Source organism: Osmia bicornis, chromosome 8 (genome assembly GCF_907164935.1).
Source record: "Osmia bicornis bicornis chromosome 8, iOsmBic2.1, whole genome shotgun sequence".
Classification (NCBI taxonomy): domain Eukaryota; kingdom Metazoa; phylum Arthropoda; class Insecta; order Hymenoptera; family Megachilidae; genus Osmia; species Osmia bicornis.
This window is the reverse complement of record NC_060223.1, coordinates 9641626-9659530: the sequence shown is the minus strand read 5'-3', so window position 1 is coordinate 9659530 and position 17905 is coordinate 9641626. Positions and strand designations below refer to the sequence as shown.

General features: G+C 28.6%; 6 protein-coding genes across 15 annotated transcripts; 3 read left to right on the top strand and 3 right to left on the bottom strand.

Moving 5' to 3' along the window:
* Window positions 1–78: 78 nt before the first annotated feature.
* On the top strand, window positions 79–5110 carry LOC114875260 (alanine--tRNA ligase, mitochondrial). 3 transcript variants are annotated; one of them, XR_003789230.2, is made up of 15 exons: window positions 79–726; window positions 816–989; window positions 1071–1411; window positions 1469–1747; window positions 1808–1952; window positions 2008–2180; window positions 2256–2584; window positions 2666–2921; window positions 3002–3397; window positions 3475–3834; window positions 3907–4090; window positions 4164–4392; window positions 4730–4794; window positions 4902–4950; window positions 5022–5110. XR_003789230.2 is itself a non-coding variant. In XM_029185353.2 (12 exons), exons 1-12 carry the CDS (start codon window positions 535–537, stop codon window positions 4374–4376), a joined length of 3042 nt encoding a protein of 1013 aa, XP_029041186.1. In that variant the 5' UTR covers window positions 79–534; the 3' UTR covers window positions 4377–4502. The 3 variants fall into 3 exon arrangements, 1 of the variants encoding a protein (XP_029041186.1); XR_003789231.2 differs by lacking the exon at window positions 4730–4794; XM_029185353.2 differs by lacking the exons at window positions 4730–4794; window positions 4902–4950; window positions 5022–5110 and having other exon boundaries at window positions 4164–4502.
* LOC114875275 (phosphatidylglycerophosphatase and protein-tyrosine phosphatase 1) lies at window positions 4363–7261 on the bottom strand. The gene is made up of 6 exons (XM_029185388.1): window positions 7238–7261; window positions 6946–7011; window positions 5196–5338; window positions 5014–5094; window positions 4717–4938; window positions 4363–4641 (listed from the first exon to the last, which is right to left on the bottom strand). The coding sequence occupies exons 2-6, from the start codon at window positions 6959–6961 to the stop codon at window positions 4504–4506; spliced, it is 600 nt and encodes a 199-aa protein (XP_029041221.1). The 5' UTR covers window positions 6962–7011; window positions 7238–7261; the 3' UTR covers window positions 4363–4503.
* Window positions 5848–7313, bottom strand: LOC114875271 (mitochondrial GTPase 1). 2 transcript variants are annotated; one of them, XM_046286840.1, is made up of 3 exons: window positions 7238–7313; window positions 7140–7150; window positions 5848–7011 (listed from the first exon to the last, which is right to left on the bottom strand). In XM_046286840.1, the coding sequence occupies exon 3, from the start codon at window positions 6959–6961 to the stop codon at window positions 5996–5998; it is 966 nt and encodes a 321-aa protein (XP_046142796.1). In that variant the 5' UTR covers window positions 6962–7011; window positions 7140–7150; window positions 7238–7313; the 3' UTR covers window positions 5848–5995. The 2 variants fall into 2 exon arrangements, with proteins under 2 accessions (XP_046142796.1, XP_046142795.1); XM_046286839.1 differs by lacking the exons at window positions 7140–7150; window positions 7238–7313 and adding an exon at window positions 7084–7102.
* Window positions 7314–8046: 733 nt separating this feature from the next.
* LOC114875265 (reticulon-4-interacting protein 1 homolog, mitochondrial-like) lies at window positions 8047–10966 on the top strand. Of its 2 annotated transcripts, none has more exons than XM_029185360.1 (9): window positions 8047–8134; window positions 8231–8358; window positions 8511–8751; window positions 8858–9003; window positions 9243–9392; window positions 9473–9762; window positions 9838–10023; window positions 10109–10286; window positions 10370–10966. In XM_029185360.1, exons 2-9 carry the CDS (start codon window positions 8311–8313, stop codon window positions 10571–10573), a joined length of 1443 nt encoding a protein of 480 aa, XP_029041193.1. In that variant the 5' UTR covers window positions 8047–8134; window positions 8231–8310; the 3' UTR covers window positions 10574–10966. The 2 variants fall into 2 exon arrangements, with proteins under 2 accessions (XP_029041193.1, XP_029041194.1); XM_029185361.1 differs by lacking the exon at window positions 8047–8134 and having other exon boundaries at window positions 8266–8358; window positions 10370–10585; window positions 10710–10966.
* Window positions 10668–14247, bottom strand: LOC114875269 (flap endonuclease 1). 6 transcript variants are annotated; one of them, XR_003789232.2, is made up of 10 exons: window positions 14131–14247; window positions 12748–12816; window positions 12578–12680; window positions 12347–12513; window positions 12131–12240; window positions 11866–12069; window positions 11561–11779; window positions 11275–11457; window positions 11037–11197; window positions 10668–10755 (listed from the first exon to the last, which is right to left on the bottom strand). XR_003789232.2 is itself a non-coding variant. In XM_029185369.2 (10 exons), exons 4-10 carry the CDS (start codon window positions 12652–12654, stop codon window positions 11123–11125), a joined length of 1035 nt encoding a protein of 344 aa, XP_029041202.1. In that variant the 5' UTR covers window positions 12655–12680; window positions 12748–12816; window positions 13252–13322; window positions 14131–14246; the 3' UTR covers window positions 10963–11122. The 6 variants fall into 6 exon arrangements, 5 of the variants coding, with proteins under 5 accessions (XP_029041202.1, XP_029041200.1, XP_046142791.1 ...); XM_029185369.2 differs by lacking the exon at window positions 10668–10755 and adding an exon at window positions 13252–13322 and having other exon boundaries at window positions 10963–11197; window positions 14131–14246; XM_029185367.2 differs by lacking the exon at window positions 10668–10755 and having other exon boundaries at window positions 10963–11197.
* Window positions 13252–17263, top strand: LOC114875261 (probable ATP-dependent RNA helicase DDX27). Its single transcript, XM_029185355.2, has 13 exons — window positions 13252–13421; window positions 13673–13855; window positions 14428–14518; window positions 14595–14740; window positions 14822–15127; window positions 15268–15395; window positions 15469–15666; window positions 15740–15884; window positions 15981–16162; window positions 16237–16565; window positions 16629–16880; window positions 16949–17030; window positions 17118–17263. Exons 1-13 carry the CDS (start codon window positions 13335–13337, stop codon window positions 17209–17211), a joined length of 2223 nt encoding a protein of 740 aa, XP_029041188.1. The 5' UTR covers window positions 13252–13334; the 3' UTR covers window positions 17212–17263.
* The last annotated feature ends 642 nt before the right edge of the window (window positions 17264–17905 follow it).

Here is a 17905-nt window from a genome sequence, read left to right as displayed (position 1 = left end):
ATAGATTGAACGACAAAAGTCACTAGATTATCTGCAAATAAGTCACATTTTCATGAATAAATACACGTTTCTTCTGTTGAAAATATAAAAATTTTAATGCTTATCAAGAAAGTATAGCATTATCATTATGTAATAAATGGATTGATATAAATAGTGTTTAAATTAAAAAAAAAATGAACTCGCTACAAGAAAGTAATGGTAACCAGACACTTGTATTATTTGTTACTATATATATAGTAACAAGATTTGAAAATATATCGTGTAATTTTAACCAATTGAAGAAATATTCTTTTTAATTAAACCATACTTTTCTTATAAGTTAATGTAAATATACGTAATTTATATAATTCATTAAATTTCTGAAAAAACTGTTACTACAATTTATAATGAACAAGAAGTAGAAGTTAGAAGTAATTTTGAAAAAATTAAAGTTTGAAAGGTTTTACATAATATTGTATTTATGTACATATATTAATGTTTCAAAATACACTGATGTATGATGTACTTATAAATATACTTTAATAAAGAAAAGACATGAATTTTATTTTGTCAGTACGATCATACTGTTCTAATACTTCTGGCCCAATAAAAAAAAGTGCAAACTTAATTAGAAATGAATTTTTAGATTATTTTAAACAAGATTTAGGACATACTTTTATTCGATCAAGTCCTGTTGTACCTCTTAATGATCATACAGTTGCATTTGTTAATGCTGGAATGAATCAAGTAAGTTTGTTCTCTGAACTTCTTTGTAATGAATTACTTTTATATCTTTATTGTAATAAACATATTAATAAGTATTGTTTGCTTTTTAGTTTAAGGGAGTTTTCTTAAATTATTATGATCCACCTGTGCTGAAAGCTGTGAACTCACAAAAATGTATTAGAGTTAGTGGAAAACACAATGATTTAAATGTAGTTGGAAGTGATACTTATCATCACACATTCTTTGAAATGTTAGGAAATTGGTCTTTTGGAGAATATTTTAAGGTAAACTTCTTGAAGTACATTATCTTAGAATGATTTACTACTTTTTAATTTCAACTAAACAACATAAATTTACATATTTAGGAAAAGGCATGCCGTTATGCTTGGGATCTATTAACAAACCAATATAATATTAATAAAGAATTTTTACATGTAACTTATTTTGGTGGAGATGAAAAATTGAAATTAGAAGCTGATTTAGAATGTAGAGATATTTGGTTAAGTATTGGTGTTGCAAAAGACAAAATTATACCATTTGGATTACAAGAAAACTTTTGGGAAATGGGAATCTCAGGACCATGTGGTCCTTGTACAGAGATACATATAGATTATACAAAACAATTATCAAATCGATCAATGCAAGTTAATAAAGCTTCTTCAGCTCTCACAGAATTATGGAACATAGTTTTCATACAATACCTAAGGTATGTAACATATAAACAAGATCTAAAAGTTAACTACAGTGTATTGTTTGATGGTAGATTACCAGATGGTACAATAGTACCTCTTCCAAAACATCATGTTGATACAGGCATGGGACTTGAGAGATTAGTTGCATTATTACAAGGAAAAAGCTCAAATTATGATACAGATCTTTTCCAGCCTCTTTTTAAAGCCATTCAGAAGTACACAAAAGCTCCAGATTATGAGGGTAAATTTTATAATGATGAAGTTGGACTTGACAGTGGATATAGGGTATTGGCAGATCATAGTAGAATGATTTCTGTGGCTCTAGCAGATGGAATGATTCCAGAACAAAGGTAAGTCTTAAATATTTGCAGCAGTAAGGGATGTATTATTGTAAGTGTAAACATTTTCAGTAATAAACTTAGAAAAATAATAAGAAAAGCAATTGATGTAGGTGAAAAGGTATTTAAGAAGCAAGGAATACTTCATGAACTCTCATATGCTGTAGCAGAAAATTTAGGAGATGTTTATCCAGAATTGCAGGATAATCTTAAAACGGTAATATTCAACATGAAATCATAATAATATGAAACATAATTTAATTGCAATTTAGGTACAGAAAATAATAAAATTTGAAGAGGAATTATATATAAAATTACAAAATACTTCTGGTAAAGAATGGAAAAAAATTGTTGCAACACGTCCTCAACTAGTATCTATATCTGAATGGACAGCTCCTGGACTAGTAAATGGATATAAGTATCTACAAAGTACACTTAAAGAATTGTAAATATTAACAGAATTTATGTGTACTTGACATAGAATATAGGTTTTTCTATGAATCTTCTATGAATTTTGTAGGAAAGCAACTGATACATTAACAGGAAAAGTTGCTTTTAAATTATATGATACACATGGTTTAAGTGTAGAAACAATAAGTGAACTAGCAGAAGTTGAATCATTAAATTTTGATAGTCTAGCCTTTCAAAATGAATTAGAAAAACTCAGGAATCAGTCAAGAATTGGCTTAGTAAAGAGCAGTGAAGTGATGCTGAGGAAATCTCTGGAAACGCTTCAGAAAAATCATGTACTTAAAACTGATGACAGTTTTAAATATAAATATATTCATGATGGAGATAATTATCAGTTCCCTACCATTGACAGTAAAATTGTAGCATTAATAATAAATGGTACAATTTGTTCAGATACTACATGTGCATTTAGTGTCAATTATACACAAATAATAAAGCATAAAAATGTATTTATTTTAGATAACATAATATTTAACCGAGGAGACGAAAATATATATTCCATTATATCCAAAAATACTGCAAATTATGGTATAAAATCGGACGAAGATGAAATTGGAATTATACTGGATAAAACAGTATGTTATTCATTGGAAGGTGGTCAAATATCAGATAAAGGCTCCATTAGTACAAAAGAGTTAAATTTCAGCATAAATAATGTGAGAAAAATTAATGATTACGTTATACATTTCGGAAAGTTTAATCAAAGCGATTTAAAGTAAGTATTAATTCTTTTCTAAGCAATTACATACATGTATCTGATATTTAGAAAAAATAATGAAGATATTTTTTCTTCAGAATTTGGGGTGAAAAATTAAAAATTGGTGACAGTTGTATAGTTTCTATTTTACCTGAATTTCGAATTGGAACAATGCAGCATCATACTGCAGCACATCTGTTAAGTGCATGTGTAAAGGAAATTATTCAGGGAGTTTATCCGCGTAATTCTCTCATTCTTCCCCATAATTTAAAGTTTCAATTTAATTCTTTTGGAGAAAAACTTTCTCGTAAGCAGCTGGAAGAAATCGAAAAACGTGTAAATAGCGCTATAGAAGCCAATGTTCCAATCACTACAAAAATATTAAATTCATTAGAATTGTTAACAGAAGATTCTGTATCATTAATACCTGGAGAAATCTATCCTTATACGGGTATCAGAGTTGTAGAAGTAGATTCGCTGAATTTAAAATCAAAGTAAGTATTCCTTCTGCATTTTTATGTTACATGTAGTTTTATTCTTAATGACAATTAGTATCCTATACTTTGTTTAGAGAAGCATGTTGCGGCACACACGTATTTAAAACAGGAATATTAGAACATTTTTATTTCCAAAGTTACTATTCAAAAGGAGCGGCAAATTTTAATGTTAAAGCTGTTGTAGGACCACCTGCAACAGTTGCTAAATTAATGGCTGAAAAAGTGCAGTCTAGAATTTTTGCTTTAGAGGAAAAATTAAAAACTGAAGAAATTACATATGAAACATTTAAATCAATTAGTAAAGAAATTGAGCATGAAATGAATAATAAAGATGATGAAAAAGTATCAGTACCATATCTTATTAAAGAAGACTGTTTAATAAAATTAAAAGATTTAAATGATCTCGCTAAGATGAGAGCGAAAGAAATAGAAAAGTGAGTATTACACTTTATTCATGATCACATACCAAATGTAACTTATTTTATTTATTTGTATTATTTTTGAAGGTCTTTTATAAATATGGAGATAAAAAATGAATTCAACGCAACGCCTTCTTTTGTCGTTCATTGTTTGCATAAGAACCTCGTGCATTTATCACTTCAGGAAGCTGTATCTCTTTATCCAAATATGCCAATACTTATTATTGTACACCATAATGGAACAATAAAAGCATGGTGTTCTGTACCGCAGGTATAGAAAGCATATTAACAAATTATTTTAAACTTATGTAGACTAATTAATTAAAATATTTTATTTCATACAGGACCTTGTATCTGATTCGTTCAATGCACGAACGTGGATGAACATCGTTCTTGATGTTTTTAATGCGAAATATGTTCCAACCAAGGGTTTTGATCCGTCTTTAGTTGCTAGTATGAAAACCATAAGTATTTCAGAAGCTTCACAGAAACATCTAATAAACGAAGCAACTGAAGAAGCTAGAACTTTTGCATTTACACATGTAAAAAACAGTTGAAATTCTATTTTACAAAGTAAGTTATAAATATATACAAGGAAAATAGTCGTTCAGAACTAGTCTATAACGAATTAAGTTTTTTGTACATATTATTGTAACAATAATAACAGATTTATAAATCTTGTATTTATTTAAATAATTTACTACTCTCTATATGATTTTTATAGAAAATCTGTAGCGCATTCCACTGTGCTGTATGTAGTAGTATATGAGGTCTTTTTTGTTTCATGTATGCTACTGCTTCCTCTGGAGTCCATTGATTTTTCTAAAAATTATTTTTAAATTATAAATATCCATTTTGTCCATTTCAAATGTGATCTAATATTGTTTTCTGTCTAACCATCATTAAATAGCACCCAACTAATGTTGCACTGCGTGTTCTTCCTGCTTTACAATGTACATAAACACTTCCATGAGGGTAAGTTTCGTCATCGATATTAGTCGGTATATTATGAAACTTGTTAATAAAATTTACACCAAGTAGTAACTTTTCTTGTGAAGGTGACTGGAATATATCTGTTGTAGATAATTGCAAAAATTCAACATTGTGTATCTGCCATTCCTAAAATAAAAAGTAAGTATCAGTTCAACTTTGTTTTTATTAAACATTATTAATTCTAGCTTATAATTGGTGTACCTTTTCAGTGTTAGAAAATACTCGTAATTCATAATCTTCATTCATCGAAACAACAGCTTTAACATTTTCTTCAGTTATTAACTGAAATTTTAAATAGTACAATTTTTATATATTTATTCATTGTGTAACATTAATATTATTAATAATATATATATATAATTTTATAACTTATAAGTACACACCTGTTTTGTCATACCGCGAAACGGTAGGGCACCTAATATAACTACTTCGTCGATTCTATCATACCAATTTCGTGATGAAACTTTTTCCATTAATACATTATATAAAAGCGTTGGATAAAATGTAAATCTTGCAAACATTTTCACTACAATTGTAGTTTAATAATAAAATTTATTATTCTTTAAATTTTTGAACATAATTAAAAAGTTACTTGTAATTTAAATTTGAAAATATTCTAATAATTCGACGAGTGAGATTCAAAACTTATCATACTCGACGAAGTTCCATGCAATGAAAGTAACAGGACTTTGGAATACGTCGAGAGAAATGCCACCGATATAACGGGACTTATGAAACCAACTGCTTAATGGACGACAATTTATTTACGAATATGTATTTATTGCACGAATAAAAAATTTATCTTTTATTATAGACAGAAATCTGTGATGATGTATATCACTTTAATAGATTATAATAAAGTTCAACAATTCATATTAAACTTTCAACTTATATTTATTATTTTTATTGCTATTACACAATTGTTGAATACTATTTAATATGTATTGTTATTAACGTTTTTTGTCCCCTGAATAAAAACATTTTTATATGTTAATTAGAAATTCATTTCTAGCTATTTCTTTAAATCTAGATAAGTAATAAATTCAATCTTCTTCATATTTAGTAAAACTACTTCTTTACATATATGTATACAGATTAAATACATTATACAATAAATATACAGTGTCAGTTATATTATTTGCAGTTATTTTTTTATTTCTATTTTTGGTACTTAATTTATTGTTCATTTTAATATATCTTCATCTAAGCAATAGTAACCTAACTCTCCTTTCCTGAACATGGAGATAAAATGTTCTGCTGCAAATCTTGTGTCTGGTTTTTGAATAATCTGTCCATCATAGTTTTTCAGTCTTACAGTTCTTTTTAATTTTGCAGCAATATATGTAAGAACATATAATATGTTATCATTCGGTTCTGGTAAATTTAATTTTTCTACATATTCAAATTTTTTACATTTATTTAACCAAAACAATAAATAATCTGCAAGTATTTCTGGTCCTACTAAATGATCTTGCATACAGCCGACTAATGCTAATTTTAAACCAGTATCTACATCATATATTCTAGGAGCTAAAATTCCAGGTGTATCCAAGACATAGATATTTGGATTTTGTGATATTAGTATTTTTGTGGATACAGATTTTGTAATACCAGCAACACCACCAACATGTGCTGCATTACTTTTACGAAGATTAATATTCCTTAAACGATTAATAAGCGAAGATTTTCCTACATTTGGAACACCAATAATCATCATTTGATATGTAGATTCCTGTGCTCTATTAAAACGATCTGATTCTTTAATTAATTTTTGTGCTAAAGGTAATAATTTCTTAAGTCCTTTGCAAGTTGTATCTTTCAAATTAGTGAATAACACATTAGATAAATCTTTTTGTTTTAAATTCTCTATGATAGAATCTCTCAGGTTCATATCAGCTAAATCCATTTTGCTTAATATAAAAATATGTGGCTTTAATCCAGTTAAAGAATTGCTAAAATCTGCATAGTGGCCAGAAATTGGAACTCTTGCATCGTGCACTTCAATGATACAATCTACATTTTTCAGTTGCCGTTGCATTTGTTTCACACCTTTGCCCATATGTCCAGGGAACCATTGTATCAGATCTTTGGTTGCTACTTTAAAAGTATTACGAAATTTAGGTAGTACATTACCTCCTGTGCTTGCCATTTTGAACTGATTTATAACCTTTGCAAATATTCTTCTTCCAACAACGTTTCCTGTAATAATACATTTCTTGTAATTAACTATTTTAAATTATAAATTACTTTATACAAATTTTTTAATTGTACTCTTTCAACAATTTACATTAAAAATGTTATTTTTTTGATCAATCATTTGTATTTACGTTGATGTATACTGCAAAAAATAATTAAAACAGCGTCATAATGATCAATAATTATGTAAAATGTTTGACATTTTCTAAATAATATTATGCATACATACATAAAACTGTGCGTTTTTAATGTTTTAAACAATTAATTATATCTTTACAGTGACTACAGATCCAACAAAAGTGAACATGCTTTTGTTTTCGACAGTTTTCGAGGGGTCTTCAATTTGTATCTCGAGAACAAGAGCTAACTGTTATATCCTAGCAGTTGACGGTAATAGTAGTTTGGTTCGATATATCACCGTTACCAGTTGAAGGGTTTATAATGAAATCTTTACAATTAATGGTGTCACATGTTAATTATAATTTAATTGTAAAAATTAAATTTCCCACTCAAAGCGGAGGGGATATCAAATTCGAGTGCAGCGCCATCTATACGAAAACGGCTGAAACTACTCAATAATTTACCGACGGGCGAAGGAGCACTAGCGCCATCTATAAAGAAATCGCGGAAACTATTCGGCAAGTAGTTTCCGCGATTTCTTTATAGGTGGCGTTACATTCGAATTTTAAAAAATTTTGGCGGTCTTTTTAAACTACAAGTTTGAGAATACGGGTTTGTCAAACAATTATTTTAATAATATCTCAATCTTGTACTGATTATAATTAATTTAAAAAAAAGATATAATCAAAGGGAGTTTGAATCATATCTTTTTGTATCTGCAGCCACTAGATTTCGCTAGTATTGCAGTTACAACACGTGACAATAATTGCACAATCGTTGTTATGTCATATAGTAAACTCAAATACATTTACGTATAAACACATTAGGTACTCAAACTAACCTGTTTCACTGAACACAGAAAAAGTACGATGCTACCTTAAATAAAATCTTTCCGTAAAAAAGTTTTTTGAAGGTCACTTGATGATGAAGCTTATATAGCATATAACGCAATTATTCGAAAAGATACGATTTCTGATGTTCAGAAAAGAGTCATACTTTAAAACAGGTACTTGATATCTATTTCGAGTTATACGTAATGTGTTAATCATTTATTTATATCACTACTGAGCTGCATATCTAACTAGCCAGCTGCTTTATACAGATTTACATTGTTAACGGTATGTAATGTAAAACGTTACATTAAATTAAAATTTTTAATCAAAGCAAGCTGGTTAATAAATCATGGATGAGATCTGGTTCCATCTATCAAATCAGTTTGAAGCACTTCAGGTAATTATTGTGAAAAAATGAGTTACCTTATTTTTCACTCCTGTTATCAGAATCTACAGTGTAGTAAGATTTGATATAAAATATAACAAATCTGCTTATTTATGGTCTATTAAAATTGTGCATTTTTTACTATTAATATTTTTTTGGAAAAGATTAAGTCATCATTAGTTGCCCAGCAAGGACAACAATGGATCACAGCCTGGCTGGCACAAGTACACCAATTTTTTTATGAATTATACAACAAACAAAATGTGCAAAATGTGAAAGATATTATACAACACATATTTAGATGGCTTGAAACAGCTTGGAAACAGCTGAAATTTCAGTATTATAATGCACATTTTAGTATTGAAGGATTTTATAAACAAATAGAATCTCTATGTTACAATGAAGGTATTTGAATAACTGAAAAAATATGAATATATAATATCAATATTTGAACAAATATTGGTCTATGGTTGTAACATTGCTGGTAATAAATTAGAACTTTTTGTTTCAGTGTCAAGAAGGGAACTTGCATTTTGTCTAACAGGTATTATTGTGGGTACTTTAATTGGATATTATTATGGTATTACCTGGGGACACATATCTCATCATATGCACAATATTAAAGCCATAATATGCCACCATTATATTGGTATTGAGGTATTGTATAATATATAATTAGTTTGCATACAAAAAGTTCTTATATGAAATTATACACTGAGTTGTTTATGTTAGTACTAAACTTCTTTACTAATTAACTGAAATTGTACAAAATAATTTGCACTGACATAAACAATATTAAACAATTTCTTACATAAATACTTTTTAATGTGTAATGTAGATATATAATTGAAATAAATTGAATATAAAAATGTATAATTTTGTTATAACTAATTCAGGGAGTGTGTATGATAGATGATGCAGAAATGCCTATGATTCAAAGATCTAATGAGCTGCTAGTGCAAGTTAAAGCAGTCTCAGTTAATGTGGTCGATACGAAAATTTGTTATGGTTACTCTAAAATTTATAGAAGACTCCTTAATTCTGGTGTAAGGTGTTTTTTAAATTATTTTATCGTTATCAGAACTAATCATTGATGTACGTTTAAAAAAATGCCATTTATTTCTAGAAACACAAAGAACTTCCAGTAATATTAGGGAGAGACTGTGCTGGAGTAGTGATAGGCATAGGACAAAGTGTTATTAATTTTGATATTGGGGATGAGGTATTCTTAGCTGTACCTTCATGGGCACCTGGTACAATGGCGGAATACATAGTTATTCCTGAAACTCAAGTAGTTAAACGACCAAAACGTTTTACTTTTGAAACATCTGCAAGCCTCCCTTATAATGGATGCTTAGCTTGGGATGCATTAGTTAATAGGTCTACAATTGAAGAAGGCAACGCGAAAGGAAAACGGTATAATTTTATACACGGGTTGATACTATTGTTTGCATGTAAAAACTAAGTTTTACCATTTTTTTTTTTTTATAGAGTACTTATATATGGTGGAAATACTCCCGTTGGTTGTATTATAACACAACTAGTTAAGTTGTGGGGAGGGTATGTAATTACAATGTGTAGACCAAACGCAATTCCCGTATCAAAAGCTTTAGGAGCAGACGAGGTGATATCATTGAATGGTTCAGATATTAAAAAGGAATTAGAACTATATGATAAGTATGTACAATGCTAAGATTGTTAAGTAAAATGTATACCATATTTGCTCTAATTGTAATTAATGTTAAAAAATATTTGTTTTTAGGTATGATGCTATTTTTTATACTGGAGGCCAACCAATTGACGAATGTATATTAAAAGAACATTTATTACCTTATGGTTCTTACGTATCGACAATTCCAGAACAATTGTCTTCCGATTCATTAGGTTTTGTATTTGGAAGCATATTTGCTGGATGTGTACGAATAAAATTGCTAGTACAGGTACTAAAAAGTTTGTAATTGTAAGGAGAATTTCTGAAGTTATGTTATTGTATCAAATATTAATTGACTGTAATTTATTGCAGTATATGTTTGGATTTAATATCCATCAATGGAAAGAAGGTTCAAAGATCAGGTCAACGTACCTTCAAGCATTGTGCGATTTAGCTGATGCTGACCAGTTGCAAATGGTTGTAGATAAAGTATATGGACCTCATTATATTGAACAAGCACTGCATCATATACTAGATCCAAATGCCATTGGTAGTACTATAATAACATTTCAGTGACAATTGAATTTTGTAAGTAGAGGAAATTTTCTTTTCAATCACGTAAATATACGATCTTTATCAACTACACATTGTAAATAATGCCGATACTGCCAAATATCAACCGATATTAAACTAAATTTCTCGCGTCCCACAGAAACATAATTAATATATTTGGTGCTAAAATCAAGACTGATTAAATGCTGTAATAAAAATATGTATATATAATCACACAGTTTTTATCATTTTGCATTGTTATCTATTTATATGAATGAATCAACGAAACTGTGTACTAAAAAAATGTACTATGAAAACATTGACAAATATTAGGTGGCACGTGTATACACATATTAAATAGAAAATATTATTTAAATATGTATAATCTATTTTATGAAATAAAAGTACAAAGATTTAGATACACTTGTGTTTATTGTAATAATCTTATAGATTAAAAATTGTGAGTAATTTGAGACCTAATACTTACAGTAATATTAAGACAGACATAGCAAACATTGATCATACTTGTATACAAGCACGTGTATCATAAATTCGAAGTAATACGGTAAAAATTTATTTTGCCTTTCTACGTGGTTTTCCTTTCGTACCTTTTTTCCCTTTTTTATTTGCTGCATTTGTTTCTTCTGTCTATTTTACAATAATAAAAATACAAACATTTTTTTAAACATGTAACTTTGAAAACGACTATTACTAGCTTTACTTACTTTACGTTTTAAGTTAGGATTTTGATTAGGTAGTACTTTAAAGAATGTATCTAATCTTCCTTGAGTAGAAGTATGTCGTGCTTTATACAATTTTGTTGCTCCATTTCTTACTCTTCCCTCATTAAATTGCTTACCACATAAAAACTGTACTAAACCCTCTTCGTCTGGTTCTGACCATTTCAACTTCAAAAAAAAATTAAAAAATAAAAATATAAATAAATTATTACTTTTTCATAGATTCAAGTGTAAAAACTATTCTGCATGAACAACATGTATGTTTCCTTACTTCAATCTGTTCATCATCCATGATTTCAGGCTTTTGAAACAGTAGTCGAGCTTGCTTATAATTCCAATCTTCAGGAACTATAAACTTCGTTGTATCTATGTTTTCTAGGATCTTTTCAAGTGATCTGTGTGTTTTAATCAAGTCTATAGCTTTTTTTGGCCCTATTCCTTTAATACTACCTGTATAATCACAGCCTAGCAGTATACAAAGATCGATAAACTGTAAAAAATCAAGAACATGAACAACGTATACATTGGTATATTAAACAAAGTATATTAAATAATAAAAATATTAGCATCACATACTTCATTATGATTCAGTTCAAGACCTTCTAACACTTTATCAAAATGAATCTCTTGTACAGGCAATTTTTTGGCTTCACTGGATGTTAATCTCCTAAGCAAAACATCACATCCAAAAGTAAGCGCATCCATATCTTCTGTAGCTGTTGCAAAAACTTTGCCAGCTTTTACTAAAGCAGCGCATTGTGCTTCGGCTTCGCATGGTGCCTACAAAAAAAAAGTACATTAGAATAAAACTTAGGAACTACAATTTCATCCTTTTACTCACCTCAATATAGGGAATACCCATCAACTTCAATAACTGCTTAGCTTCATTTGTATGATCTGGTGTAACTTTTACTAATCTTCTGTTAAATTTATCTATATCCTCTACATTTCCTAAAAAATATATTATAACAATTTAACTTAACTATCATTCACAGACACTACAAGATTAACTAAAATAAAAGCAAAATGAAGATATTTCTACAAGAACTATGATTACCAGCCTCTTCTGCTGCTTGTAACTGTTTTTGAGCTTCGTCCCTTCTTTCAGCACGTTTAGCTAATTCACCACCTTTTAAATTTGGTGGTTTTCCATCAAATACGTACACTGGTTTTATTCCTTGTTCTACTAAACGTATCGTTCGGTAGAACATACCCATTAAGTGGCTGTAATATAAAATTAATATTATAAAAGTATAACATAAAATCATATACTATATATTATGTATACCTTGTTGTTTCACCATCCGCTGTAGTTAGCTGTGCACCCTCGCTGCGAACTGCGATAAGAAATTGATACAAGCACATGGGCGCATCGAGTGCTATTTTACGACCTGAAGTAAAATATAAAATAGTTTCTTAATTCAAATTTTTTAATTATTGAAACGATTAAAAACATACCAAAATAATGCTTCAATTCTCGTTCCTTGATAGCGTGTGGTGCTACATCTGCTATTAATTTAGCCAAACCTAGAATACCCATAACGATACACAATTATTCAAATTAATAAGGTTTTCTCAAAAAACATAAGTTATGAATGAAACAAAATTGGAATAATCCACAACGGTTATACCAAACTATATGTATATTATAATGTATTTGAATAGTTTGTAGTGCTATAAACCGGTACATACATGTTTACATTGTACATATATAGTCAAATTTTAAAAGATTTCAGATGAATAAACAATTAATTAACAAATACTTCCTGTTGTTTATATATATTATTCCCTCGTGCAATAATAAATACTGTTTTCAAGCAATAAAAATTGTAATAAAAATTCATTCTTGAACCAATTATGTGTTAGTTACACATAATATACCTATCCAAATAGTAACACGTTACTACACGTGTAATATATATGTATATGTTATCTATATATGTATGACAGTAAAGTTACTACCTAACACATGTTTTTCGTTACTTTCGTTATTACCACGTGGTTAAGCGTTGAAATATAGTTTTGCAGCATTTCTGTAATGGAAAATGGATAATAATTATGATTTAATAAAAACAATTGAGGATGATCAAGAAGTGCCAGATTTCTCTGAAAATTCTGATGCAGAAGACGATGTAAGATATACTTAACCAATATGTATATACACCTTTGGTTGGCAAGCAAAAGAATATAAGTTAAATTTTGATCAAAACGGCATTAGGCATTATTTTCAAAAAAGGAAGAAATGTTTGTACTTTGTATTATAAGTGCTTCTCTATGACACTAATAATTCTGACTTGTACTCTTTTGTTCGCTTACCATAGATATACTGTAACATTACTTCATTTCGGTATTTATTCGACAAAATAATTTTCTGCTTCAATAGTTTCAGCCTCATAAACAAAAGAAAAAGGAAAAGAAAGAGTTTGATAGGAATTTTCAATTTCTAAATGATGCTGCAGATTATAATAAAGATACATGGAATGATTTAAACAAGTATATTAAGAGAAAAGTTAAAACAAAACTGGATGATAAAATTAAAAACATTCGAAATGAATCTGAGAAAGAAGTACGTGTGTATGATACTTTCTTGCTACATAAATATGTATATACAGCTTTCTTAAAATTTTTATGATTGACCAATAAAGGACAATACTAGACTTCATGTGTGTAACTGAGACATCATTTATCAATGAATCAAGATTTTAGATATTTTTTTTATAGCTCTATAGGATTTAAGATATTAGTTGAAAAGAAGAAATTAGAATACTTGATTGCTTAATAATCACATATTGTATGATATTTTTTAAAACACTGTTCAAAAGGTCAGTGTTTTGTATTTACCTGTCATACTTATGGTCTGTATTTCCTTATACATAGAATTTTTGAAATAAAATATGTGTACATATGCAACTATATTGCATCACTGTACTATAAATTGCATATCACTGATACCTAGTAAGTGGTCAATACTTGCATCATTATATATATATATGTGTGTAATTGTCATGATGATTCATTAATGTCTTCAAGGCCATAGTATAGATAAATAATGCAAACAACCAACTGACCATAATGCAATTAAACTTCGCGATAGCGATTATTAACTAATTAACTAATTTTATTTATAAATTCTTACAGAATACAATAGATAATGACTTCATTGTAGATTCATCTGAAATTAAAAAAGAAGATGATGAAATTTCATTATCAGACGATGAACTTAAGAAAGGTAATGATACTATTTATTTATTATATAGTATTATAAAATATAAGTACTTAAATATAAATATTGTGTTTTATATTAGATGTATTTAAGACAAAAGAAAAGAAGAATAAAAAGAAAAAAAATGTCAAGGAAAATGATGAAGAAACAATTGATTTTGAGGAATATTCAAACTCAGAATCTCATGCAACATTTTATCAAATGAATCTATCACGTCCCCTATTAAAGGTATACATTTATGATATATATATTGATAATTGACTTAATGGACAACGTGATAATATAATCGATAATATGCATTTATTACAGGCAATAACAACCATGAATTTTGTCCATCCAACACCTATCCAAGCTGCTACCATTCCTGTTGCATTAATGGGTCGTGATATATGTGGTTGTGCTGCAACAGGTACTGGTAAAACTGCAGCTTATATGTTACCGACTCTAGAAAGATTATTATATAGACCATTAGATGGTCCTGCTATTTCTCGAGTTCTTGTACTTGTTCCAACAAGAGAACTTGGTGTACAAGTGTATCAAGTTACAAAACAATTAGCACAGTTTACAACAATTGAAGTAGGATTATCTGTTGGTGGTTTAGATGTAAAAGTTCAAGTATGTACAATTAATACAATGTAAATTTAGATACGTCTAAGTACAGTAATGTCTGGTTCCAGGCCTAATTACTAACCAGACATTACTGCAAATAGCAAGTTAATAAACATTTCTTAGTGAATTTGTCATTGCTTAATTAGGAAACTGTATTAAGGAAAAATCCAGATATTGTAATAGCTACTCCTGGAAGATTAATTGATCATTTGAAAAATACACCTACATTTTCATTAGATAGCATTGAAGTACTTATTTTGGATGAAGCAGACAGGTAAACTGCAAGAAAATGTTTAATTTATATTTGGTATATTATAACTAACAAATTATTATGAATTGTATTTAAGGATGTTAGATGAATACTTTGCAGAACAGATGAAATATATAGTACAGCAATGTTCAAGAACTAGACAAACAATGCTGTTCTCAGCTACAATGACAGAAGAAGTAAAAGATTTGGTTGCTGTATCTTTAGATAAACCAGTTAAAGTATTTGTAGATAGTAATCAAGATGTTGCTTTCAATTTGCGTCAGGAATTTATTAGGTAAACAAATTAAAACTATAATTAGATGTTGTCAAAGTATTAATGAAATTCTGTTATATATTTTGTAATACAGAATACGAAAAGAACGAGAAGGTGATCGGGAAGCAGTTTTGGCTGCTTTAGTTTGTAGAACTTTTCATGATCATGCTATGGTTTTTGTGCAAACAAAGAAACAAGCTCATAGACTGCACATTCTATTAGGATTGTTAGGCATCAAGGTATTTAAAATATAATTTATTTCATATGTAATGTAACAGTTTTAGTTTATAATATAATTAAAAAAGAAATAATTTTTCTTATGATATGTACCATAGGTTGGAGAACTCCATGGTAATCTTACACAACCACAACGTTTAGAAAACTTGAGGAGATTTAAGAACGAGGAAATAGATATTTTATTAGCAACTGATGTTGCTGCAAGAGGTTTGGATATTAGTGGTGTGAAAACTGTAATTAATTTCGTAATGCCAGCAACTATGCAACACTATATTCATAGGTATTAATAATTTATAGTGATCAAAGTTATCGACCCAAAGAAGGGAAGAATAATCCTTACTTTTCATATATCAGAGTAGGAAGGACAGCTAGGGCTGGTCGTGTTGGAGTATCAGTATCATTGGCTGGAGAACAGGAACGTTCTTTGGTTAAAGAAATTATTAAAAATGCAAAAAATCCAGTAAAAAATCGAATAATACCACCCGATATAATAGAAAAATATAATAAAAAGTTACAATCTCTAGAATCTGATATTAAAAAGATTTTAGAAGAAGAAAGAAATGAAAGAGAATTAGCTAAAATAGAAAATCAGGCAAATCGCGTTGAAAAGTTACTAAAGGATGATAATAAGACAGTACAAAGGACTTGGTTCCAAACACAGAAAGAAAGAAAAGAAGAAAAAGGTATTTTAATGCAATGATAGAAACATGTAATTATAGAAAATAATTCATATTATTGGTTTTTAGAAAAATTATCACTAACAGAAAAGCAGGTGAAGGCTAATAAAGGGAAGAAAAGGCAAAGTGATGAGGCTCCAAATGTAGTTAAAGATAAGAAAAAGAAATTATCCAAAGAACCTAAAAAAGAAACGGCGGAAGATAGAGCAAATAAAGAATTAGAAAAAATTGCGGCATTCCAAGCAAGATTAGCTAAAAAGAAGAACAAACAAAAGAAACTCCGTACAGTCGTAGATGATAAATTTATGACTAATAAAAGAGGTATATTTTATGACAAATTATTTGTTTTAATGCTAATAATATAATTACCAATATTGATGACATTTTAGGGTCGTTAAAGCGGTCAAAATCTTCATTTGCTGCTGATTTGACAGACACTAGTAAGAAAGCTGTAAAAAAAATGCGTTACGAGTAAGTACATGTATCTCATTGTAATAATACACATTAAAAATGACATATTATAATATTACATTTATAAATAAATTTGATTTATTGTAGGGCAAACATTAAGAAAAATGAAAGGAAAAGAAAAGGTGCACACAATTTAGACAGAGGAAAGAAGGATACTAGGAAATCTTTTAGGAAACGTTAAACCAAATTTTTTTATACTTGTAACTACATCTTATTAAATACATACCATTTTACTTAATTTGTTTTATTATAGAACCGTTACAATGCGTCACTTACGTCTCACAGATTGACAGATGAATAGCACTGATTAATTGGTTTTTTTTGTCAGAATATGTATATTTTGTAGTCTATAACCTGTTTGAAAAAATTGCAGTACTATGCAATGAAATACCCACAGAAACATATTTTTTTTTACAGTAACAACGTAGAACATAATACAAAGCATATTTCATAGTAGCCTAAATCTGTAAATTACTTACAGAAATACGCAATAAGAGATTTTGTTAATTCAAAACAGTAACAATGTATGAGTAATGAATTATGAAATAATAATTTATACATGAAAAATATGATATTATTTGTATGAATGTCGAAAAAAGAATTAGAAACTGCGAAGTATGCATTGTACTGTAATTTCAATGAAAAGGTAATAGGTATGTGTTAACTCTATAATGTTTATATAATAAGATCAAACACTCATCCTCATTCACAGCCTCATACACAATTTTCACTCTCATCTTAAAATTTAATACAGTTTACTGCTTAATGCTAAGAATTCTAATGTTGAAAAAGGAAATTTTATAAAACCTAGGCCCATTTTAAATTATTTTAATTGCATTCAAATTTGTACCCAATTCCTTTCCTAAATCTGTAAA